Source organism: Diadema antillarum, unplaced genomic scaffold, assembly GCF_040938485.1.
Source record: "Diadema antillarum isolate AM-2024a unplaced genomic scaffold, OU_Dant_1.0 scf00000148, whole genome shotgun sequence".
In the NCBI taxonomy this organism is placed as follows: Eukaryota; Metazoa; Echinodermata; class Echinoidea; order Diadematoida; family Diadematidae; genus Diadema; species Diadema antillarum.
In genome coordinates this window covers 847,803-874,231 of record NW_027271037.1, presented here as the reverse complement: position 1 = coordinate 874,231, position 26,429 = coordinate 847,803, and the positions used below count along the sequence as shown (strand labels likewise).

Sequence of the window (26,429 nt, the reverse complement as noted above, 5' to 3'; positions counted from 1 at the left end):
GTTTGTATTTCGCCACTGACTCCCTTTGTTGCTCGTATTTTTTTTTTAAATCTCGTTTGATGTATCAGTATGGGATTAATTACTATAAACAATTATATAGAGGATACATAGAAATTAAACCTCCGAATGACAGGTATAAACTCTAGGTAGTCCCGAAGATCAAATTCTTCGCAGGTATATTTGATAATTACAGTCCTACGAAATGCCGGAAGATATGACGTTTTCTGATATATTAAAAAGAAAAAAGACAGAATAAACACGCATGCATTGCATGTGAAGAACACAAACACCAAAATGGTCGCGGAAAGAATGATGGGAGAAGAATACAAACTTTCCAAAATATCTTTCGTCTGTGGATATGTTGCATGTGTGTGTTTGTTTGTTTGTGTGTGTGTGTGTGTGTGTGTGCGTGTTGTGTGTGTGTTTGTGTAAGAGTTGACTTGTTTGTCATTTATACTATTAAAAAGTAATTAGTTGAACGTCCATATGTATTGATATTGATATGCATACTGCAATCTCAATGACATCAAGCTGTTTTTGTTAAATATATAATATGTATATATATATATATATATACATATATATATATATATATATATATATATATATATATATATATATCATGTGTGTGTGTGTGTGTGTGTGTGTATGTGTGTTTACTGGCGGTTTGTCTCTCATTAGGTATGCATTGTAGCCCCGTGTATAGTTTTGTATGATCTACGATTCCGTGATTATTTTTTTCTCCTCCATGATCGCTCTATGACTTTTTATAATAAGTATCTCTCGAAATCTTTCCCACTGTCTAAGTTTTTTATTCACCGTCATGCTTCGATGTGATAAACTCCCAGGTTTCCAAACTACATGTGTAATGTCGCGGAAATGATTTCAATCTGTATTTTCTTTAAATCCAGGAAGAACGAATATATTAGCAGCTGTTTTCATCGAAGTCCTGTATGAAGTTTGGGCAGCCAGAGACTGCAGCCAAAAGATAGTGATCGAGAAGGCTAGAGCCAAACGATTGGGAAAGCTCGATCAAAGAGTGGACAGGGCTGCTGCAAAATGATCAAAAGGGCTGCGAGATTATGACTGAAAAGGCCGCAGCCAAACCCACCAAAGGACCGCGGGAAGAGCGCAATGGGGTATAGAATGTAATGCCAACCAAATGCCTATAGAATTCGGCATATGCAAAATAGGTGGTACAGGTACAATAGATTTCAGACACCCTGACCTGTCCATAGTGAGATCTCCGATCCCATTGTTATGTCCGGAGCAGATGGACACTTCCGCGATGGGCACCGTGAATCGATCATTAGCCATTGTCTTTCTCAAAACAAACCTTTGTTGTGATAGCAACGGAGGCTGAAGCACTGCGTGATTGGTCAGCTCCGTGGTGCATTTCCAGCAACATGCAGATTAGTTCACAACCTCTATTTAGAAGTATTAAAGCTCAATAAATACCCGAAAAATTTTCTTCTCCTCTGTAGTTTAACATATCATCATGGATAGCAATACTTCAAGCGACAGCGATAGTTTTCATCTGCATCTAAGCGATTCTGAAGCATCATCGGATGACGAGCAGTCGGGACTCGTTCAAGGTCGGGAACGGCATGACTCTGGATTCTGTGCAGAAGAAGACCTTTCCAGTGAGGCTGACAGTTTTACAGAAGATCGAAGCCGATATCAAGTTGAAGACGAAGAAGATGGTCATCGAGCGACGGTGTCTTCCCTGGCTGCTGAAATCAAAGCACTCCGTCAACAAGTGGACTCACAGCAACGACTCCTCAAAGAACTTCACGCTGTAGTCATCGCAAAGTCCCGAACGGCGCAGAGAAACGTCGTAGAAGAATTGCAGGGCAACAACACGAGCGTGAGGATCGGTGATGATGAGCACGGCATTGTGGTCAACAGAAAGAGATTCCTGCATGTGCTTGCAAGAGTAAAGTGCGGTCAATCTCTTCTGTTGAAGACAATGAGCTTGGTCTACGAAGGCGATGAGTTGGCCGGTTTCAGCTTCAACGGTGATCGCACTGTTGACCCACCGCTTTCTGCCCTCATCGATGACCAGCGTTTCAAGGCTATCAGCAGCCAAGTGGCAAAGTCATATCCCAGATATGACGGTCCTCACGAAATCCGCATTTTGCGAGACACGGTGAACGGCAAATGTCGTAAAATCCGTCGAAAGAGGAGGATTTCAACGGCGTGAATTCGCCCTTCTCTATCGAACCCAAACGGCTCTTTTCAGAGCCATCATATGATCAAGAAAGAATAATAGTCCTATATGTAACAAGTGCAAATAGAATGCACATAGAACGCTCTCACACATGTTATGTATATATAGACGCACCCCCACGCAAAAACATATATTGATTCCATATGTATGTGTATATACATATAGTACATAGTATGTAAACATGCAACACGCAACTAAAAAACAGCACATACTAAAACAAACAGCACATCACATAAAAAAAGATAACAGAGTCTTAATAGTGAGAGAGAGTGAGAAGTGGTATACAAGTGTGCACTGTATTCTGCATCTGAGTTCAATGTATATTCATTAAATTCTGATTACGAATACTCATATAACTTTGTTGGTATCAAAGGCTCTTAAGATCCACTTCGATGATCAACATTAATCCCTTTCAGCGATCTCATCTCTAAAAACTGTGGTCATCATGTATATATATCAAGCTGTCTAGCTATGTCTCTACTTTCTATATAACTATAATATATCAATTTATCAATCGGTCTTACTTTGTTTACTCATTCACGAGACGTTTGTTATTTGTTGTTTCATATATAGCAATTACGGTATGGAAAAGATAGTAATAAAAAAAAAAGTAGTGATAGATAGTGGTAGTAGTTGTTATAACAGTATAGGCCAAAGCAGTATGTGTTGCATAATAATGATGATAATAATAATAAAATTATATCAATTTAGAAAGCGCAAAACCTATAGACATATATTCTTCTGCGCTGCAAAAGCTTCTGATGTGCTTGATAATAAAGAGCAGTTAAATGAAAAGATGTGTTTTGAGTCGTGATTTAAAGACTGCTACTGTTGGGGATTTCCGGACTTCTAATGGTAGATCATTCCAGAGTTTGGGAGCTGCACAGGCAAATGCTCTGTCTCCCAATGTTACTTTTGTTTTACATGTTGGAATCTGTAAAAGGAGAGTGTCCTTAGAACTGCGCAAATCATGAGTATGTCGATGAGATTTAAACACTAATAATTCGGATATGTAACTGGGGGCTTGACCGATAAGTGGCTTATACACAATCAACAAGATTTTAAACAATATTCGTTTACGAATCGGAATCCAGTGTAAATCTTTCAGAAGAGGAGTAATCCTTGAAAACCTAGGTTTGTCACAGATAAGCCTTGCACAGGAGTTTTGGACTCGCTGCAGGCTCCCAACTTGAGAATCAGGGAGTCCATTATAATAACCCATTACAATAATCCATTTTACTAACAATACATGCTTGGACAATCATTTTCATACTGTTCTCATCAAAATATTTCCTGATACGTCTAAGGTTATAAATCATATGGTATGATGATTTACACACATTTGTGACGTGTGCTTCCCTGTTCAGATGCGTGTCAAAACACACTCCAAGATTCCTAACAATGGAAGATGACTTTATGACAGAACTTCTAACCCATATCCCATCAAAAGAAAGTTTGGATATTTGCTTTGATGTGCAAATCAATGACAGTTCAGTCTTACTGTCATTTAGCGTGAGTTTGTTTAGCAGCATCCATTCACGTACATAATTGACACATATTTCCATGTGAGTGACGCTTTGCTGCTGAGCATGTGCGTCAGGTGTGAACGACAAATACATATGTGTGTCATCTGCGTAGCAGCGACAGGATACACCAGGAAACTTAAAGTACAAAGTAGTCGTGAAGAAGAGATGAGAACATGTATTGCAATTTGTAGGTGTAAATGACACAGAGAAAGGTGAATCGCAGCTATGAGGAATATCTTTTACGCGGTTCCTTTCCATTGATTTTCTTTGAAAGTAAGAATTACATGCATACAATTATAGTTCCCACCAATGCGCATGAATTTTAATTGAGAAAGAATAGCTAACTATAGTTTATGCGAGACTCAACAGGGGTCGAATAAGCTAATGATGTCCACTCTAACCTCGTCCAAACAAACAAACAAACAAACATACACTGACGAGAACACACACAGAGACAAAATCCTGCCTGTAATTGAAAACAAAAGAAAAATCTGCCTTGTTCTGTACACTGAAAGACGATAAGTACTAAAACATGCATGTAGAGGTAGCACTTGTAAATGATGGTACAAATTGAAGTAGGCCTTCGAGTGGTATTATGTATTACATATAAAGGTATTACAATCTTTCATCTTAATTGTTACTTCTCCTGAATTGCTGAAGCACCGTATGATTACATACTGTCTTCATTTGTAATAGCCATAATTCATTTTCACGAAGTCATGATTGACACGACGTACAGCTATTAAAATTAGTATGAAAAGATTGTATTAGAAGCCGTGCAGTGTGACATGCTGTTCCTAAGCCGTTTTGTTCACGCCATCATGCGTGAACCACTTCTCTGCTGTTTTATATTGAAAACAGATTTAAAGTAGCATTTTATCACCTTAATTGTTACGCTAATTTCCACCACCATGGATCTAAATGACGAGATGTGATATATTCAGTTCTACCAAAATCGATTTTTTTTTCTCTCCCTCTCGTCACTGTAATGATGTAATGACGAGGTCTACCAAGAGGTTGCGTGAGTGGTAATCTTGGTGCTTTCAATACATTGACACTTATGTACCCAATCGCTTGCCATGGCGTATTGTTCCGTATCGAGACAAAAGGTATTGATGGAAGATTACGTGTTGTTGCTGATTTGAAAGGCGTTGATCAAGTTTTCGCTACACGAAGGACAGACCGAGGGTACGCGGAAGCAATCAACTGTGAAAGTACCCGTACTCGGACTCCCGTCACCATAGCAGTTTCGCTTTCCTGTACAGGACGAGGCGTGGGGACAAGATCGCTGATTGGCTGGCTGGCTGACTGGCTCACTCATGCCCAGCGTCGGGACCGAACGCTATTTTGGCTGAATCTCGCGCACCAGTGTTCCCCACGGGACGTTTCTCTGATTTGATCATGCGCAGATGCAAATTTGCACATGGTATGCTCAAATCCCGGCCGCGTCGTGCTTGCGAAAACTCCCTGTTGAATAGGCGGATGTATCTTTGCAAAGTTTAATAGCATAGTTTGAAATCAGTAGCAGATAATGAGCTGAAGGGTACGCCATTTTCAAAGCCAGGAGAAAGGGCTTCAAGGAAAAAATTGTCTGTATTGCGGACATGTTTCTCTGAGATCAACGACGTGCCCATAATGAACTACACAACTTCGCCAAACAAGAGAAATTACGAAAGCTGGATGTCAATATAATGGTTGGTTTTCAGTTGAGTTCAAAACAAATGAAAAATAATATGCATTCCATGGGCAGTATCTTCTAATGCGTCATCACTTTTTAACCGTTGAGAAATATGTCACAAAGAAAGTACAATGTACAAGTCAATGTGGATTTGTAGCAAAATTTATCCTAAGTATTTACAGGATAAAAAATGAAATGAAGGAATGTCAGGACAATACAGAAACTTTAACAAATGCAAGTAAACATGAAACAAATTATACTTCGAGAGTGTAACGATATATCAAAGAATCACAAGCAATAAACACGTCTTAACGATTATCTGGTCACTTAAATACTCCCCACATAATCACACAATCTGACAAGTGCAGACGAGGTTGTATTTGGCCTGGGGAAGGGAATTATGATAAAAGTGTAATTCACAAGATTCCAATGATTTTCTTCAAAATATTCATTCGTCCATTCCTTTGTAACTGACCTACGTTGTGTCGACCTCTTTCCAGGAAGAGGCGATTCTATTTCTTGTTTGCTTATGTTTGTTTGTGTGTGTGTGTGTGTTTGTTTGTGCGTGTGTGCGTGTGTGTGTGAGTGCATATGCTCTTTTTCGTTTTGTTAGCAGAGTAACAAATAGTGACGTTCCCTCAATCCTCTGCCTTTTCGTGTTCGTGACATCTTTCCCCTATTGAGTCAAAACAATATTCTTGATCAGCACATTTATCTTTATGTCAACCATTATTTTCTGTTGAAAATGGATAACTTTTGAACGAATTGTTCGCTTTTTCTCAAGCTTTAAAAATGGTCTGCTTTTCTGCAGTCACTGCAGTCATAGGTAACCATGGTGTCTGTAATAGCTGGAGTACAAATTTTGGAGGAACGGCTGGAATGAACTGACGGATTGACATTCCATGGGACCATATAAAAAACAAAAATTTAATGCAATTTAGCAGGTCACCAAATCAACAGCTGCAGAATGGATGAAGTTGGATATTTATGACTGCATTGAAGGCAGCAACATGAATTTACAGAACGTCATTTTCTGTTTAGAGTATAAGAATTAAAGTTATTACTTGTCTGCTTTTCTACCAGTTTGAGGTGGTCACATTTCTATTTCGTTGAGTTATTCAGGACAGTTACAAAGAAAGCTACAAATCTCTCGAGATCTAGGACAACAAATTAGAATTGGCTATTGGGATACGAAAATAATTGCGTTTTTGCCTTTGTTCTGGACGAGCTAGAGAGGGTGTAGAGGAGAGCAATGAATTGCTTCGGCCTTTTGTGGGATGTGTGGCCGGCTTGGAAGGGGGATGAAGTCATCAGTGAGATGACTCTGCGTTTTCACCGGAAGAATGTTAGTGTTGTATTAGTTTAATAATAGTTAAAGACACTCTTGTGTAGAGGGCGTGGTAATCTATTGAAGACTGAAGGAATTGCGATTGTGTCGACTGATAAAGTATCCGGTTAGACTTTTGCACTCTAGATACTTTACAACAAGATACTTTATTACTTTAGATGTGTGTATGTGTGTGTGTGTGTGTGTTTGTGTGTGTGCCCGCGCGCTTGGGTAACTGCAAATTGATAAATCTTTTTGGTTTCATTATTTTGTGTGAGGTTTTCAGGGATATAGCCCCATGTGCCCCAAACACACACACACACACACACACACACACACACACGCACGCATTGTAACAAGTTATAATGAAAAACATGTTATGTTATGTTATGTTATGTTATGTTAATAACAAGTACAGTATGATACTATTTAAAGGCAACCTATTAAAGCTCATCCAGCGTTAATTCTTTCAGTCGTTTGGATGGCGGCAGTATCAATAATAGATTACAAACCGAAGCCCCCCCCCCCCCTCCCCCAAACAAAAAATACAACGTCACCTTCCGCAACGATAAAGGACAGGGAATCGATCCAAATACAATATCAGTGTATGAAACTTTAACTCATTTATTGAACTTACTTCTCTATAGAGGTTGTGAACTAATCTGCATATTGCTGGAAATGCAACACGGAGCTGACCATCAATCACGCAGTTTCAGCCTCCGTTGCTATCACAACAAAAGTTTGTTTTTGGAAAGACAATGAGCAATGATCGACTCACGGTGCCCATCGCGGAAGTGTCCATCTTCTCCGGACATAACAATGGGATCGGAGATCTCACTATGGACAGGTCGGGGTGTCTGAAATCTATTGTACCTGTACCACCTATTTTGTATATGCCGAATTCTATAGGCATTTGGTTGGCATTACATTCTATACCCTATTACGCTCTTCCCGCGGCCCTTTGGTGGGTTTGGCTGCGGCCTTTTCAGTCATAATCTCGCAGCCCTTTTGATCATTTTGCAGCAGCCCTTTGCTCTCTTTAGATCATGCTTTCCCAATCGTTTAGTTGCAGCCTTCTCTATCACTATCTTTTGGCTGCAGCCTCTGACTGCCCGAAATATCATGTTCACATAGGACTTCGATGAAAGCAACTGCTAATATTTTCTTTCTTCCTGGATTAGCGTTTGAATGAATAACTAAATGAATAGATAAATAGATAAATAAATAGATGAACAAATAGATAAACAAACAAATAAATAAATAAGCACATAGATTCATGAATTGACAGATACTTGACATGTACATTTTAACATTCTATAATAGTCACGCTATATACATCTGTTCGTTAGCTGACCGAGAGAGTCGGATTCAAATGTCGGTAGATGCTAAGCATGCAGCATAAAATGTACAAACTGTATACCGGTATTATGACTTCGCTGAGACATGCTGGTTTAAATGTCTAAATGTTTGCAAGGCGAAGTTAGTGCCTGCATCCGTCACGTCCAGTGCAGGTATGTTTGATGTTGTTGTTCATTTTCTACATCCGCAGTATATTTTCATCCTCTTGTAATAATTTCGTACATACATTAAGTACACAAAATACAACCGCTTTGCCATAAAAACGATAAAAAGAAAACGACTGGTAACGCCATTCTATAGTGTGTATCCATACACACGTGCGTGACGAGGATCTGGATGTTTGATATTAAACTGCCGTGTTGATATTCAAAGTCGAATGATAGTTCGACAGCTGGTATGGATTTGAAATTATCTTCTGACATTGGGTGTTTTAACAGCACAAGATTGACGTTTTAATGTTCAAAGGAAATATTGATTGAAATAATTTCCGCGATATGATACTTGTAGTTTGGAGTCTTAAGAGTTTATGATAATAGAATTACGATGGTGAAAAAAAAGGAGTTAGACAGATTGGGAGGATTTCGAGAGATACTGATTATAAAAAGTCATAGCGCGATCATGGAGGAAAAAAATAAATCGTGGAATCTAAGATCATACAAAACTATACACAGGGCAACAATACCGGCATACCTAATGAGAGACAAACCGCGAGTAAATACACACACACACACACACACACACACACACACACACACACACACACATATATATATATATAATGTTACAAAAACAGCTAGACGTCATCAAGATAGCAGTATGCACATCAACTGCCGAGCCTCCTCAGCATCGCTATGCTGGAGAACAATTATAGAAGGACATTCAACTGATTTGTCTTAAATAGCAAAAAATGACAGACAAGTGAACACAATACACACACAACATATCCACAGGCCTGCATGCATTTGCAATGCACATTCAATTCAATTGTATGCATCCGTTCATCAAAAAAGAAACGTCCGTTTAGACAAGCAAACAAAAATATGCACGCAATTATATCGAAAACAGTATAGCAATGAAAGGTCATGGACACGTGTAAGCAGGGCTTATTTTGATGGGGTCCAGTAACAAAATTATAATTATTTTGACACAAATCAAAATCTGTATTTAATACATTTTAAACAGATTTAATGAACATGGAAAATAGACATTCGTGTAGTTTGGAAACTTTAGTTTCATTAATTGACGTGTTATTGTACACCATGAATGTGCCTAATAGCAAAAAAAAAAAAAAAAAAAACCAAAAACACAACAACAACAACAACAACAACAACAACAACACTCTTACCCGTGCTGGCCCAAACTCCCTGACTTCTATGCGTCATTACTGTCACTACTGGTTGCATGTGTTGTAATACATAAATCACCGATAACAGCAAAAGGAATAAAAATAAAAATAAAGTGACAAACCAACACACACACATACACACATGTTACGACAAATTGATTAAAATTTCGACTGTCAAACCATCATAAAAAGCCCTGATTGAAATATATTCCATGTTTGTAGAAATAAAGATCGAAAATATACATCGTTATTATTTAGAAGATAAGATACACTATACAAACATTGAAAGCATATTGTTAAATCACATGCATGTTTCATCTTCCTGATATGGGCCATTTGAACCTGCATTCAGTATGCAAATTGCAGAGGTGAGACGAACCTATGAGGTGACAGCGTTTTATCATTTTCTGTTTTGTGCTACCTACAGGGTTCAGAACTCTAAACTTCACTACTAAACACTGTGTGTAGAGTTCTGTGCTCCAGCATACTGTTCAAAGACACTATTAGACGCTGCCACGAGAGGGCGTTGTTCTAAAAAAGTTGTTCGTCACAACAAGGAGTTTGTTATTCATAAAAGGGTTTGCAAAACCCTAGCGGCGTTTTGAAAGGAAAAGCCGGAGAGCGGGCCACTGCGGGAATACGCTTGAGTACCCCGGCGTATTAACGGGCTTTTCAAAGCGCCGCTCAAAGGACCGCTGAACGGCGGCGCCGCTGTTTTCCTGCACAATGTAATCTGCCAAGGCGCCTTACACAGAGCCATTTAGATTCTGCAGTTCAAAGTATAAATATTGACATAACTAAGGGGGGGTTTTTTGGTTGTTGTTGTTGTTGTTTTTTTTTTGATGAACAGGAAAGTTTCTATCTAGAGTACCCCACCCATAATGCCCTGCAGTACTACACAAAACACAGATGTTTTTGTGTGTGGAAAAAAAAAATCTTTCAGGTCATGGGGAAAAAACACATACAAATAAAAATGTTCATAAATATGTATGAAATCTACTGTGATATATTCTTTCTTCTTTTCTTTATTTTACTCCTCCCTCAAGGCATTGTTAGGGCCGCAAATAAAAAAAAATGATCTCCATTATCAATAATGATTTGAATAGTGTTACACTTATGATATTTTTTCTGTGAAGAAGAAACATGCTTTTTTGGTCAAAAGGGCATTATTTGTTTATTCCTTGCTTGAAGGAATGTAATTGTTTTTCTTTTCCTTTTCACTGGTATATCAAGGCTTGCAAATACATCCCAGATACCAAGAAATAGGACTTTGCACCGAAAGAATTCTAAGATCAATATAAACAAATCTTCCTGTTCATAATTATCATGTATTACAAAAATGTCCCTGCATGAATGAAATAAAGTAATCAACAAATATGAACAGTTTTTTTTTTTATTTTACCCTAGAATCACCTCTCACTTTGAGCAACATCAGTGTTAGTTTCAAACAGTAATGACAGTACTATATGCCTTATGTCAGGCCTGCTGATGTACCATTTCAAGATGTGCCATATTAACTAAACCACACACTTAAGTGCAAGCAAAGAAATATATCTGCTCTTACATTTGCCTTGAGGTAGAAACTCCACTAAGCTTCCAGAAAAAAAAATAAAAATGCTTGCAAAAGTAGTCATTAGTAAAGATTATAAAACTGTTGGTATACAGCTGTACACAAGCTTTTTAAGAGAAAAAGGTGGTTACCATGCAACCACGTCATTGATTAGGCCTACAGAATTTGGTAGCTTTATCATCCCGTAGGACAGTGAGTACTGTATAGTAATTTGAGTGCATTAGATATTGCATGTGGTAAACCTAAACTTCCAGATGATTTAACCTTAAACTTGTGCTGAACCGAAAATCAAAAGCTCAAGCCCCCCACCAAAAAAAAAAATATGATAAATAAATAAATAAGATAAAGTGAAAAAAAAAATGTATCCATGGACATACAGTGTACCATGGTGATGACATCATTCCCTATCAAAGGGATTGCTGCTCTTTGTTGATAACCTTTGACTTCCCAGATGTATTGAAATGGCCTAAAGTAAAAAAATTTGCATAAGTTGTTATTACTGTCATGGTAACTGACGTTACATATATTGGTATATGATGTTTCAGTAACTGACGTTACACATTTTGATGTGTTCATTTGACTCTCCAGTATGCCAAGTATCCTTATTTTCTGTTATTGAAAGGAAAGCATATGGGCATACATTAGAAATCCTAAGTTACATCATATAGCTAACTTTCTTTGATGAATAAAGTTAAAAATTCCTTGTTTTTGGTAACTGACGTTACATCCATCATTGTCAAAGTAATTAAAAGTTTTTATAAAATTCTTTAAAGCAAGCAGCTTTTTCTTTCTATCATGTGGTAAAAGACTTGTCTGGTAACTGCATGCATATAAAAGATTGTTGTTTAGAGTACTAGTAAAGTGGATATACAGAGGGTAAATTATGTGACAATACACTCTTTCTTACCATTGAGTTATAGGCATATTTTGGCAGCCATTTTGAAAATCAAAATGGCCGCTTTTATTGAAAAACATAATGATTCTTAAAACTTCAACTCAAGTATTGTTTGAAAATGTATGGTGTTTGAAACAAATATCATTTTGAATTTTCGGCATCTGTGTCCTACATACCATGGAATTGCCCAAAAGAGGAAATTTTGAGTAATAATTCTGCCTGGTTCATAATATGTGTTGACAAAATGCCCTACTCTCAGAGTTCTTCTATGGTAGCCCAGGTATAAGGATGGATACAAATTTGTACGTACCCGTAGGCTGTACCTGACATTCTGGGATAATAATTAATGATAACATTGACTGAACCCTGCAGAGCTATATTTACACTAAACAATGCTCTGCCTTTTAGTCTATGAGACAATTATGAGGTAGTGTTTATCGTGATGTTGATGATTATTTTAGTATAAATTTCACAACAGTTTATCTATGTTTGATTATAATATACCCTCATTGAATATTTCAGTATCATTGTATGGCAGAGTTGTAGATGTCTGTCATTATTCATCCCCATTTAATTGCCATCACAGGTTTCAGGAATTTTTTGCCTAACATGGACTTTAATAGATTGTCAAGTCAATTCCTTTCAAATCAATCAACCAATCAAACTAATCAATTAATCAATGTTATGATTTTGGAGACTTCAAGGCTGCGGAGTGATGTGCCTTCAGTACCCCACTTCTATTTTGTGTCAGCTAAATATTTTGCCATCACTTCGAAGAGAAGACAACTCCACAATAAGTGAGCACTGTGCTCCAAGTTTGCAGTTCATACTGAAAAACATGATACACAAGTGTATTTGTGGCATGAAATTTTGCAAATTGACAGCCTTTTTGCGTGGCATGAAATTTTTGTGAATTGCCACTGGCTTTCAATGCATGTAGTGTAGACAGGAACTTTCGCGTGCATTTTAATTTTGAGAATATCGGCGCTCGCGAATTTTGTGAAATAAAAATGCACGCGAACATTCCTTTTGTTACAGTAGTCCTTCTTGATGTAGTTCTCTTTCATCTTGCATACAGACTGGGTGCTAGATATGGCCACTCGTCACCAGTGCATTGTGGGCGTCGTCGGCTGGATTGATATGACAGCACCAGGTAGTGAGGTGAGAAAATTTTCTTGCATGTAATATTCTAGAAAAAGAAGGAAATGATAATAAACATTGTACACATTCCAACACCCCCCCCCCCCCCCCCAAAAAAAAAAAAAAAAAAAAAAAGGTTCACAATCCACTGGGATCAAGATCATATTTTACATCCAAAGATTTGGATCCTGGTTTGATACTGCAAGATACTGAACGCAAGATTGAATGACAGAACACTCGACTTGTATTTCTTTTTCTTTTTTTTGTAACACCTAGTACAAGTATATTGTAGAACCTGAATAACATATGGGATTTGCAACTGATTAACAAACCGCCCTACAATAAGCAACAATTATTCAGTGTTTCACTGGAAGACGTGATAAAAACCATGGATATAATCAGAATGCAAATTCATGCACAATAGAATATACTAGATGTTACAAAAAACATTTCCCACTTTCGATCCTTAATAGTTAGAAAACTATACACTGGGGGGCATTTTATGAAGGAACTTTTCGGATAAATTGTCCGACAAGTCAATTATATCCGACAAGTTCCGAGAAATCAGCCGATCAGACTAAAGAATTTCTCAAAACTTGTCGGATAAAAGAGACTTGTCAGATATTTTATCCGACAAGTTCCTTCATGAAATGCCCCCAGATAACACTGCCATTGTAGGGCCTAATACCTGAATATTGTACAATTTAGTTGGATGTTATTTGAATATGAGAGCATAAATCAATTTCGTTTTAATCCATGGTAAATTGTGAAGTTAAGTTCCAGATTTTGGTGTAGTTTGAACCCTCTGTACAAAATTGAACTTTACACAAGAACCAATGATGTGTATACAGTTGTACGTGAGTGTGTAAGAAAGAAGGGTGTGGAATGGGGGTTTCCCCCCTCCCACGGTGTGGACCTTTTTTGTTTTTCAATATCAAAATATGAGATTTGGTGCATGCTTTTTAACCTTTTAACCTGGCTGAATACGGCATTTTTGAGGAACGAGTTCCTTGAAATTATTAGTATTACTAGCTTATTTTAGGGAATCAACGCACAATGAAGGGAAAGTATAACTTCCATTTCATTTTATGGTAGGTTTGCTACAAAATCGGTAGATCAAAAAAAAAAAAAATCGGTAGCCGGTCAAAACCTCTAAAAAGCGGTAGTCTACCGCCCAAAGCGGTAGAGTTGGCAAGTATGCGTTTTACCTCTGTGCAAAATTAAAATTTTGTACAGAGGTTTGAAAACAGAGCAAAATCTGAAACCTAATTTTTGAATTTAATGAAGCTGGTTTATGCTATCATTTTTTAATTACCCAGAACAAAATTGTATAGATTATTGCTCATATCAATTTCAGTGTTATCTGATATATAGTTTTTGAACTATTAAGGATCAAAAGTGGGAAATTTTTTTTTGTAACACCTAGTATTTAGGGTAGAACTCCTACACAGACAGGTGTTGCATCCACTATCCTACAACCTGTATCCTAGACTACCGAGCGCTCGCCTGACAGCCAGTGCTGAAGTGAGAGTATGAGCTGTAGATTCCCCCCCCCCCCCCAAAAAAAAAAAAATAATAATAATAAGATAATGAATAAATAAATAAATAAATAAAATAAAATAAATAAATAAATAGATAAAATAAAAAATAAAAAATAATCAAGACTAACTGCTACATCAAGATTTCTTTTCTTTGACATCATGGCTGGAAATGGCAACTCTTTGTAATAGTGTGAGCATGATAGACAGAATGTTTTTATGATAGTGCGTGGAAATCATTTTAGAGAAATATCTGTAACTTTCTGGAGCTGAGAGTGATGTAGTTAGATGAAGTTAGATAAGAATGCTTTAATACTTTTCTTTTACAAAATCAATATAGAGCATGTGCTTAGATTGTGTTGATTTATGTGTAGGATTATAACTCCCCAGCACACAGAGTTTCAATCAGTGCTTGTTTATATACTACCGGTAATAGCCAGAACAAAAGAAGAAAGCCTACATGAGTTCATCACAGACTAACTTTTTAAGCAAGGGCTATTTAATGGAATTAGATTGCTACATTAATGGAATATGTGAGCATTATATTATCATCCTTGTTCAGTGTAGTATGTATTATTGTATTAGTTTTTTGTTTTGTTTTTTGTTCAGAGTACTTGTTTATAATCTGCTTTAGGACCACAACAAATTCTACAAATATATGCATGGCACTACATGATGTCAGATTATATAAATATAAATATATATACGTGTCAATAAATAAATTAAAATAAATAAAAAAACTCATCTGGACTGTATCTCGTAAAGCAGTTTGTATTGTAATGGAATTACATTTCTACATTGTGAGTCTCCTATGTAATCATCTGTGTTCAGTGTATTATATTTGTGGGTGTGTGTGTTTGTTTTTTTCCCAGAGTATTGATGTACATGTATCTTGGCAAGGACCACAATAAAATCCACAAATCTGTAGTCCTACAGAGAGGTGGTCCCACCTCCCTGGTCCTACATGGCACTATCGCAGGGATGCCAAGTTCAAAAAATTTTTATGAGTGAGATTTTTATGATTCGGCATCTCGGCGAGGGAATGTGCGCGCGAGCGAGGGTGTGGGAAGGGTTTTCCCCCTGTGGCCTCCCACGGTAGGGAGCTTTTTCAATTGTTAGCTCTTAATGGTGTGATCAGGTGCATACTTAAGTGACTATTTTTTACTTATTTTGAAAGACAGAAGGAAAATATACCTTCAGTTGCAACTATCACTTTAATCTTTGGAGCTATGCTCCTTATTGTAGGCCCAAGTTGCAGACTTTGCCTGATGCATGAGAAAAATGGGTGTCATGTGTGAGATCGTGAGACAGACCCTAAATGCTTGAGTCTCACTCAGAATGCGTGAGACTTGGTAGCTCTGCTATCGATATTGTAGTACATGATGTGAAATTATGAATGCTTCTTTAAATGGAGATTGGCATGGGATTGAAATGCAGGTTGATGCTGAACTGGAGAGACTGTCTAGAAATCCCCTCTTCCTGGGCCTGAGACATATCCTGGATCTTGAAGAGCCTGGCTGGATAGAGCGAAAAGATGTGCGATGCACCCTGGGTAAACTGGAGAAGTTGAACTTAACCTTTGACCTCTTGCTCAGGTACGAGGTCCCGGTAAGGATCCAATTTGCACAATCCCTTCCATTCAAAATACATGTAACATGTCACCAATGTTATGGTGATTAACTGACATTTGCAGAAGAGCAAAACAAATGATCATAGGCGCTGTAAAATAAGACCATTTCACTGAGAATTGTACAAGATTTTGTAATTTTGTCCTGAATTCACCATGGTAGCATATGTGACCCTGCACCTCAAAACAAACAAAAAGTCGCCAGACATGAATTTGTAGTTAAGACCATATTCTGAAAGAGCAGACTTTAAGCTTTAAAATGATGTAGAACTCAAATCAAATGGACTCTCCTAACCTATCTAACTAGTGGAAAGAAAGCACAAACTCAGGAAAAGTGTGAACTGAGAAAAGAGGCTCTGAAGTACAGTGTCTATTCAAGCGCTTAATCTTTACCAAACCATGCTGGCTGTGCGATGAATGGGACAAAAAAGAAGAAGTAAACCACCAGAGTAACAACAATGAAGGAATTATCAGATTAAACTGAAATTAAGCATGCCTCATTAACACATTTTGTCCATAATTAATGCCAACTTTCAAAGCAGTAGCGTTATCCTTTCAAAAGTTATTAGAGTTGAAAGTGAAGAGTGGACGAAGTTTTACAGAAATGAAAAAGAGATTCTAAAGACACACCTAATCACACTATTCTACCAAAAATGTTCGAGATAAACTGCTAAAAAAACCACATTTTCCTGCCTGTTTTATGATACCAAATTTTAGCATAATGTAAAAGAAGACCCTCTCTTTCAGAAAATATGAAAAAGTCAAGTTCGGCTAGGTTGACCCACTTCACTTATTTTCAGTCCTCACGCAAAATCAGTGTGTGCGACTTTATGTTCGTTTTGAGGTGCACGGTCACATATGTGACCGTGCATCACAAAATGAACAAAAAGTCACATGCACTGATTTTGTGTGAGGGCTGAAAATATGTGAAATGGGTCAGCCTAGCCAGTCTTTGCTTTTTCAAATTTTCTGAAAGAGCAAGCCTTCTTGCACACTGTGCTATAATTTGGGATCATAAAACAGCAGGAAAGTGTGTGTTTTTTTTTTTTCAACACTTTATTTTTAACCGAATAGAATAGTGTGATTAGGTGTGACTCAGTACCCTTTTCATTTTTAAAAACCCTGGACACACTCTTCACTTTCAACTCTAATAACTTACAGAAAGGACAATGCTACTGCTTTGAAAGTTAGCATTTATCATGGACAGACTGTGCTAGTAAAGCTTCTTCACTTTCAGCTTAATCCGATAATCCCTTTATTGTTGTTACTCTGGTGGTTTATATCTTGTTTTTTTGTCCAAGTCGTCGCACAGCTAGCACAGCTTGGTAAAGATTGAGCGCTTGAATAGACCCTGTTCTTCAGAGCCTCTTTTCTCAGTTCACACTTTTCTTGAGTGTGTGCTTTCTTTGCAATATTTAGATAGGTTAGGAGAGTCCATTTGAAATGAAATACATCATTTTAAAGCTTAGAGTCTGCTCTTTCAGAATATGCTCTTAATTAAAAATCCATTTCTTGCAACTTTTTGTTGGTTTCGTGATGCACGGTCACGTATATCAAATCCATGGTGGATGTCTGGTCCATAAAAGAAAAGAGCATTGCATGCCTGTTGGCGTCCTCAACTTACAACCAAAATTTGCATGTATGGACCGAATTCAAACTTCCTTTGTGAATTTGGGACTTTGAGATCGTATGTACAAAGGGTTGTACATCGATCCTGTTATCATGGCAAAGTGTTTAAAGCTGTTAATGTGCCAATCAGGCAATTAGCTCAACTTGACACTCTCTATTGTCAGCATTCAGGAATCCATCCGAAATTACCCTATTTAAAGATTAGCAAGCCCACTTACAATGTAGGTGTAGAATTGTGCCTCGGGCCATTGTGACTTGACAGCGATTACAGGATTTGATAGATGAACCTCTTTTCATAGCCAATTGGTTTCACTACATTCATTCCAGTTGGCAAAGAAAGCATTTCATCATGCGCGCCAAGCTATGAAAAAAAAAGTACAGTGAAGGTTTCAAATCACCCTGTGGTTTATTTGACAAATCTCCTGCATGCTTCACTGCATATCTTTCCAGATCCAAGCAATTCAGTCTGTCCTGTTTGTCCAGTGCCTGGCCCTCTTTCAGACCATGACAGGATTTTGGAAATGATGGAAATAAGTCAGATGAATTATAATATATCACTGGAAAGCAGTGAGACTGGAGAATGTGAAAGTGCCCATCTCAGGAAATTGATGTTTGCCCAGGTAGCATGCCCATGATGGAACCCATGTGGGCATACCCTGGGCCACCGGGCGAGGGGAAGTCTCATATGATTGTAATTTTCTTCTGGTTGGTAAACATGGTCTTGAGTAGGCAAGAATTACTGTACAAAATAGTAGACACGATAATGACAGGGATGTCAAGTTCAACAAATTTTTATGAGTGTCTTTTCATGATTCAATGTCTCATCGCTCGCATGTGCGCGCGAGAGAGGGTGTGGGAGGGGTTTTGTAGGGAGCTTTTTCAATTTTTACCTCTTAATGGTGCTATCAGGTGCATATTTTTTACTTATTGTGAAAGACAAATAAGGGAAATATACCTTCAATTGCAAGTAGCACTTTAATCCTTTGAGCTATGCTCATTGTTAATTGGCCCAAGTTGCAGATGCACCAAATGCGTGAGAAAAATGGGTGCTATGGGTGAGATCGTGAGACGGAACCTAAATGCGTGAGTCTCACGCAGAATGCGTGAGACTTGGTAGCTCAGTGATGATGATGATGTGAAGTCATTGGAAATGAAGTCCAGTTCAGCTAGTATCGTCTTATTTGTCAAATGTCGAGATACACCATGTACACATCATGAGTGCCATTGAAGAATACATTTAGGATACAAACACTTTGCACTCTTTAGAATTCTCTCAATGGGGGCTGGATTGGTTGGAAGATAGTATTACCCTCTGCCGGGTAGCAAGAGGTTTGGAACAGTAGGACCAGTTTTCAAGCTGAACAAGTAGTAAGTGCACATGTTGACATATTTGCATTGATTTTGTGAATATGTTTAATTATCCATTAGATGGTACTTTCCATACAATAAAGGGGGAGGATGTACTGTAGAGCCCACAAATGTCAAAATCGTCCACTGATGTCCACCTTCATAGACATGTGGGTTGAGTGAATGCAGCAATTATTGTAGAACACATCAGTGAGAGTTTGGGGAAAATCGCACAATCCGTTCGAAAGTTATGAATTTTTGAAGTTTCTGCTCAGTCACTGATGTCAATATTACCACAAATGTCATAACATGTTAACCACAAATATCAAAATCTGATTAACCACAAATTTTCTGGGGGGGGGGGGGGAGGCATGGGGCATGTCCCCCCCCCCCCCCCCCCATCTGATTGCTTAAAAAGCACAGGGACCCAACACATATGTTGGGGGGGGGGGGGGGTGACCCATATCCGTTGACCCACGGTACACCCCTGAACTGGGCAAAACAAAAGAAGAGCTACCACAAAATTTATTAAGTCAACTGTAATATATGATGTGAGTGAACTCAGAAAATTTTGGTGTAATCACATGTATTATGTGTACTATGTACATGTATACTATTATAATGCAATCATTGAGTTTTGACATTTGTGGTTGATGCGTTATGACATTTGCGGGTAGTTCTGGGATCAACCTTCATCAACCAACCAAGTTTCATCCCATTTAACAGACAGATGGACAGACAGACCAGAATGGTGGGAAGAGACTCTTCCTACCTCCCTGGACAGACAAAATGTTTATCACTAGTTTTCATTATTTTAATGCAAGCAGTGAGTTTTGACATTTGTGGTTGAGGGCAATTCCATGGTAACTCGCGTTACAAATAATGGGTACATTTATGGGATAATGTGCCAACATCTTTGTAATTGGTAGGATCTACAAGTTACTTTTTTCATCATGGGTTAAGTAGACATACACCAAGTAAATGAATCCCAAAATAAAAATAAAGGACAAACATGTTGGGATTCTTGAATCATTTAACTTTGGTAACTCGCGTTACACAAAAAGGACATGGTCAATCCTATAAAGGCCTCTTTTTGGAAAGTCTCCTCATACTAGAAAATCTTGATAAAAGTTTTCCTACCTTGAATTGATAGTGGGTTAGGACTCATGAATTAACACTATCAAAGTTGAGTAACAAGGACTTGGTAAAATGTAGGAAGCCTTTATATCGGTAACTCGCGTTACATTATGTTCACTAACACAGGGTGACACAAATTGATGACATACAACTGTTCTGATGGCACTGAATCTTGTGTTGAATATTTTGAGAGGTGCTTATTTTTGTAGATAGTAAAATGAATAAATGTTAAACAAATATTTTACTATTAAACCCAATTGATAGAGAAGAATGTGTTTAAGACTAATAAGAGCTTCACTCCTCATAGAGACCTTGAATATGTTTGAATATATACCCAGATGATTCAGGTGTATAAATACATTGTAATTTTCAGAGTGTAAAGATGAAATATGTTGAAAGTCTTTTTAAAGTAAAACATAAAAGTATCAAACCCTATCTACAAGTTTACAAAAAAGCTTACCATCTTTCAAAAATTAAAATCCTATCTTTGTGAAGAGTGAAAACTAGTACATTTCTTTGCAACTGATTGACAAATAGACCAGTTTGTAATTCCACTTTGTGCATGGTAATAGTATATTTTGAAAGAAAATCATTCAAAAATTTGGGTTCAGCTAACTCTTTCAGTTTTTGATCATTTGGCTTCAAATTTGGCACATGTGACCACTGTATTACCTAGATGTGCCAAGTTTATCTTTTGTCCTTGAAAAATGTGTTGCCATGGTAACCGCATATTTTGAATGAAAATTATGCGATAATATGAATTCATTTAACTTGCTCAGCTTTTGAGCATTTGACTTGAAATTTGGCACATGTAAGGGCTGTGATATAGTTTGTAAACTTCATTTTTAGTTAATGTCAAACATGTTGCCATGGTAACAACATTTTTAAATGAAAATCATAGAAATTGCCGATTTACTTGCACTTGACGTGAGATATGGCACATGTGACTATCAGTGAGCAAAATATACATTTATTCATTGTTGAACAATGCCTTGCCATGGTTTCTATTTTTTTTTTTTCAGTAAAAGGCATACAAAGTAATTGCTGGTTGAGCTAACTCCCTCAGTGTTAGGTGGGAGTATTAACCCGTTGAGGACGAGTCCCGAGTATACTCGGGCAGGTGTCTATGGGAAATGTGTGTTGTAGCAAAATCAATCCGTCCTCAACGGGTTAATCACATTGAGTGATAGTTCTAGTTGTGGATGCTTCAAATCTAATTGAATGATACTGAAGTGTTGAACTAAAGTTTAAACTGAGATGGTTTATGTTTGGAGATTCCATTCATACGTTGAAAGTAAAGGCACTGCATCTCCTTCAGTTTGATGTGTTTACATTCACTTGAATTGCTCTGGTATTACATATTTGATTTTTAATTAACTTTTTTTTTAAAATTACCATTTACCATTTATTGTAGCTGAGTCAAGAACTAGACACAGAAATTACTGCCAATTTCTGGATGAAAGAGTGACAAAATTTTAGTCCGTTCATATTGTTGAAATAATACAGTATGTCCCCCAAAAAATTACAACGGGGTCCTCTGCAATGATATCTTTAAAAATAGTGAATCAATCTAAATACAAATTCAGGGTATGAAACTATAACTCATTGCCCACATCTTACAGAAAACCCCACTCGATTTGTTTCAGTGGTCAAAGAGAAATACGGAATTTTGTAGATGTCAGGAATCTCTTCTGTCCACGTTCTGTCTATTATTCACACACAAGATCATCGAAATGCTAGACTCGAAAAATCGGATTCATGACATGCTTTACAGCAATCCACATTTCTCTGTGACCGCTTAACCAAATCGAATGGGGATTTCTGCAAAATAGAGCTATAAATGTTATACATTTGTAGTTTAAGATCCTGAAGTAGCATTTAAAAAATGTAATCATATTGGGCGTTATCAATGCGAAAATCTGATTGTAATTTTTTGGGGGGACATACTGCAGTTAGTCGCCCTAAAAATTACAATCAGATTTTCAAATTGATAACACCCAATATGATCAACCTGTCTATTAAGTGCTACTTCAGGGTGTTGAAATACATGTATAACATCTTAGCTCTATTTTGCAGAAAACCCCATTCAATGTGGTTAAGCGGTCGCAGAGAAATATGGATTGTTGTAAAGCATGTCATGAGTCTGATTCTTCCAATTTAAGCAATTCAATGCTCTTGTGTGTGAATAATAGACAGAACTTGGACAGAAGAGATTCCTGACATCATCTACAAAATTCCTCATTTCTCTTTGACCACTGAAGCAAATCGAATGGGGTTTTCTGTAAGATATGGGCAATGATTTATAGTTTCATACCCTGAATTTGTATTTAGATTGATTCACCATTTTTAAAGATATCATTGTGGAGGGCCCTGTTGTAATTTTTTTGGGACATACTGTATTTTAGATGTCAACTGAAAAATATGAAAGTACGTTATTCATTCTTGACAGCTGGAGACATTTCTCTCTTTTGTCTTGGAAGCACAATGCTGTGAAATCACCCTTTTGTGTGTCATGTCTGAAAAGCTGGTTGTAAGCCCAGCTGGTTTATAATATGTCAATTATTTAATCCTTTATTATAAAGTATCCTATGAAAGCTTCGGTGATGTTTATGAAGAAGAAATACACTTTAAATGCAATACTGGATTAAATGTTGTTTTTTTTTTCTGCTCCTCAGACCCCACACTCTGCACTATGCCAATGAAATTGCCACGGAGTTTCCCAAGCTGCGCCTGATCATCAACCATCTTGCAAAACCGAAAATCAGGGACAGAGAGTTTGACAGCTGGGCCGAAGAAATGAGCAGGGCTGCCGAAAATCCAAATGTATTTGTAAAACTGTGAGTCTTTATTTCTTCTGGATTGTCTGTCCTTCTTTGCCTCTTTATATCCCCGCCAAACGAAGGTTGAAGGAGTTCTATCTAGGAATCGGAGTGTAACCGTGTAGGTGGGGCAGGTGAGCATTTGTGGGGTTGAATGATCAGTTGGTCTGTTCCAAATGTTGGGTATCAAACTACTTTTTAAACTTTAGAGAGATAGACTTGACAATGGGCATTAATATGTAGATGTCAGGACACTTTTTGAAATTTATCATAATCTGACAATGTGTTGCTATGGTAATGACTTTCTGAAATAAAACAGCATAGAAGTGTTTATAGGTTTACTCTCTCAATTTCTAACCATGTTACTTGAAAGTTGGTGCATGTGACCACTATAGTATGAGTATGTTTATGTGCAAGTTACATTTTTTGTTAATGGTATTGCTATGGAAATAGCTTTTTGAAAAAGAAAATTGAATATTTTGGATTAAGCTAACTCTCCATCATTTTTTTAGTATAATGTATTTTACTAAAAAGTTGTCCTTATGACCTAGATGATTTAAAATTGTGCATGATGCATCTTTCATCATTATGAAACTGTGTGCTGATGTGGTAAGAGTAAGTTATTGACAGATACATATTAAAACAATAACATACAAAATATAGCTGTATTATGGATTGAACTTTAGTTTCTTAGCATTTAACTTGATATTTTGCACATGTGACCAAAATACATTTTAAATGTGATCTTTCAGACATGAACAGTGACCATGCATCATAAAACCAACAAAAGGTCGCACCCCTTATATGTGAGGAATCAAAAAGGGTGAAATGGGTCAACTGAGTCAATCTTGAGTTTCTCACATTTCTGCAAGAACTATCCTTCTACCTTATTCTTTAGTGTGAAATCATAACATGAATGGGAAAGTGTTTTTTTCAGCAGATTTTCTACAACCCTTTTTGGGGGGAGAGTAGAATGAATAGGTATGTGTTAGAGGCCCCTTTTCATTTCTTGAAATCCTTTGCACACTCTTCACTTTTCAGGTCTAATAATTTATGAAAGGACATGCTACTGCTTTGAAATGTTAAGTTTTTACATCACGTTTTGATTATAGCTCAAAACTTTTGATCCATGTGTCTGTTTGTGACCAAACTTGGATGGTAGATGTCCCTTGGGGAGTTAAAGGTCACCACAAGGTCAAAGGTCACAGACAGGGGTCAAACGAACTTTTAGGGCCCAATGTTTCACAATATGTGATAAAGTTTATTTGATAAAAATTGATTTTGAAATGGCTGAGATATCCCCAAACAAGGTGAAACAAAAAGATCCTAATAAAAGGCGTGGCCTGTTGCCTTTTATTATTATCACTTTTTTTATATCTCAGCCATTTGAAAACCAATTTTCATAAAATAAACGTTAAATCATTCTTACAATTACTTGCTCTTTCATATTTCATAAGAGGTTTCTCATTATCTCACATAGGAATGTTATAAACTTGAATCCCCACCTCAACCAGTACTGTACATTTCCTTTAAGTTTTTACGGCATGTTTCGATTATGGCTCATAACTTTTGATCCCTATGCCTGTTTGTGACTAAACTTGGATGGTAGATGTTCCTTGGGGATTTGAAGGTCACCACAAGGTCAAAGGTCACAGACAGGGGTCTAACAAACTTTTAGGGCCCAATAGTTAAGTTTTTATGGCGCGTTTCGATTATAGCTCATAACTTTTGATCCTTATGTCCGTTTGTGACCAAACTTGGATGGTAGATGTCCATTGAGGAGATGAAGTTCATCACAAGGTTAAAGGTCACAGACAGGTGTCAACAAACTTTTAGCCCCCAATGTTAAGTTTTTACAGCATGTTTCGATTATGGCTCATAACTTTTGATCCATATGTCCGTTTGTGATCAAACTTGGCTGGTAAATGTCCCTTGGGGAGTTGAAGGTCAAAGGTCATAGGTGGGGTCAATGAACTTTCGGGATTTAGAAAAACATTAATTTCTGCTACGCGAATGGGCGGGACACATTTTGGCACTTGCCTTGTCTTCTGGTATAATCCAACATTGTTGTTTTTTTTTTCCTCCTGCTAATGTTCTCCAGGTCTGGAATGGTTACTGAAGCAGATCCCGAGAACTGGAAACCAAGCGATCTGAAACCATATGTGCATGTAAGATAATTCTACCTTGTAGTCTTCTCCAAATTTGGCATGGTTTTCTTCCACGGTTTTACTCTAAAATTAAGAAAGAAAATACTGAACAATCATATATGCACTAGAAGATGACATTGATAATGTTGCTTTTGAATGATAAAAAGGATGACATGCTTTGTTATAATGTATTGAAATGATATTCTTACACTTCTCTAGTGGAATGTAGAATGTTTACTTGATTGATGTCAACATTTTTTATCTGTTCATTCATCCACAAGGGTATCCTTTCTTTCATGTACCAGAAGACCACACTTTTACTAATTGATTGACAAGTTTCATAAAACTTTATAGTGTATGTCTTTAATTGTCTCTTTCCTTGCAGCATTGTGTCAAAGTTTTTGGAGCCCAGAGGTGTGTATTTGGTAGTGACTACCCCGTTTTCAAAATGGTAGGGGCCACCTACCAGCAAGTGTATGATGCTCTCATGGAGTGCCTGCTAGACTGTACCACTCAAGAGGAACAGGAGGGTATTTTTGGGGAGAATGCCATTGCATTCTACCAAATCAAAACAGCTCTTCAGAAGTAGACCACGTCAGTATATTAGCTGGGTATGCTTGTTTCATCAGGGAAATGTTGATCTTTGTAAATCCTCTTTGTGCCTGAAATTATGGACAATGATTAGTGTTTCAAGTAAGTTTTGCACTAGTCTGTTGAAACAAAAGATAAAAAGCAATAAAAAAGAAGTTTTATGATGCAAATTAAGCATTATGCTTTGGGACCTTCATAGGAGTGACTGCAGACAAGTTTGTTAGCACTTGCTCCCCTCCCATCATGGAATTGTCTTCAGCACAATAAAGTTCAGCCGTGGTGCTCTTGTTTTGTGAAATGTTTTGTAAAATCATCCCTTTTATACAGAGACGTACAGAATCTCAAAGAAACATTGAGGAAACATTCTGAAAACATTATGTGTTTGCTGGGTACTCTTTCCCAGGATTTGGTAATACAGAGATAAATGAAAGCTCAATATTGCGTGTCATGTAATTTACGTCCTGTTATCTTTGACACAGAGGTAATAATTGGGTTACATGATTTTACTATGCCATCGCGACAAT

General features: G+C 37.3%; 1 protein-coding gene across 1 annotated transcript; it reads left to right on the top strand.

Moving 5' to 3' along the window:
* Nucleotides 1-1,498: 1,498 nt before the first annotated feature.
* Nucleotides 1,499-26,219, top strand: LOC139721716 (uncharacterized). Its single transcript, XM_071633041.1, has 6 exons — nt 1,499-2,165; nt 13,009-13,091; nt 16,046-16,203; nt 23,024-23,185; nt 25,269-25,335; nt 25,700-26,219. Exons 1-6 carry the CDS (start codon nt 1,499-1,501, stop codon nt 25,901-25,903), a joined length of 1,341 nt encoding a protein of 446 aa, XP_071489142.1. The 3' UTR covers nt 25,904-26,219.
* The last annotated feature ends 210 nt before the right edge of the window (nt 26,220-26,429 follow it).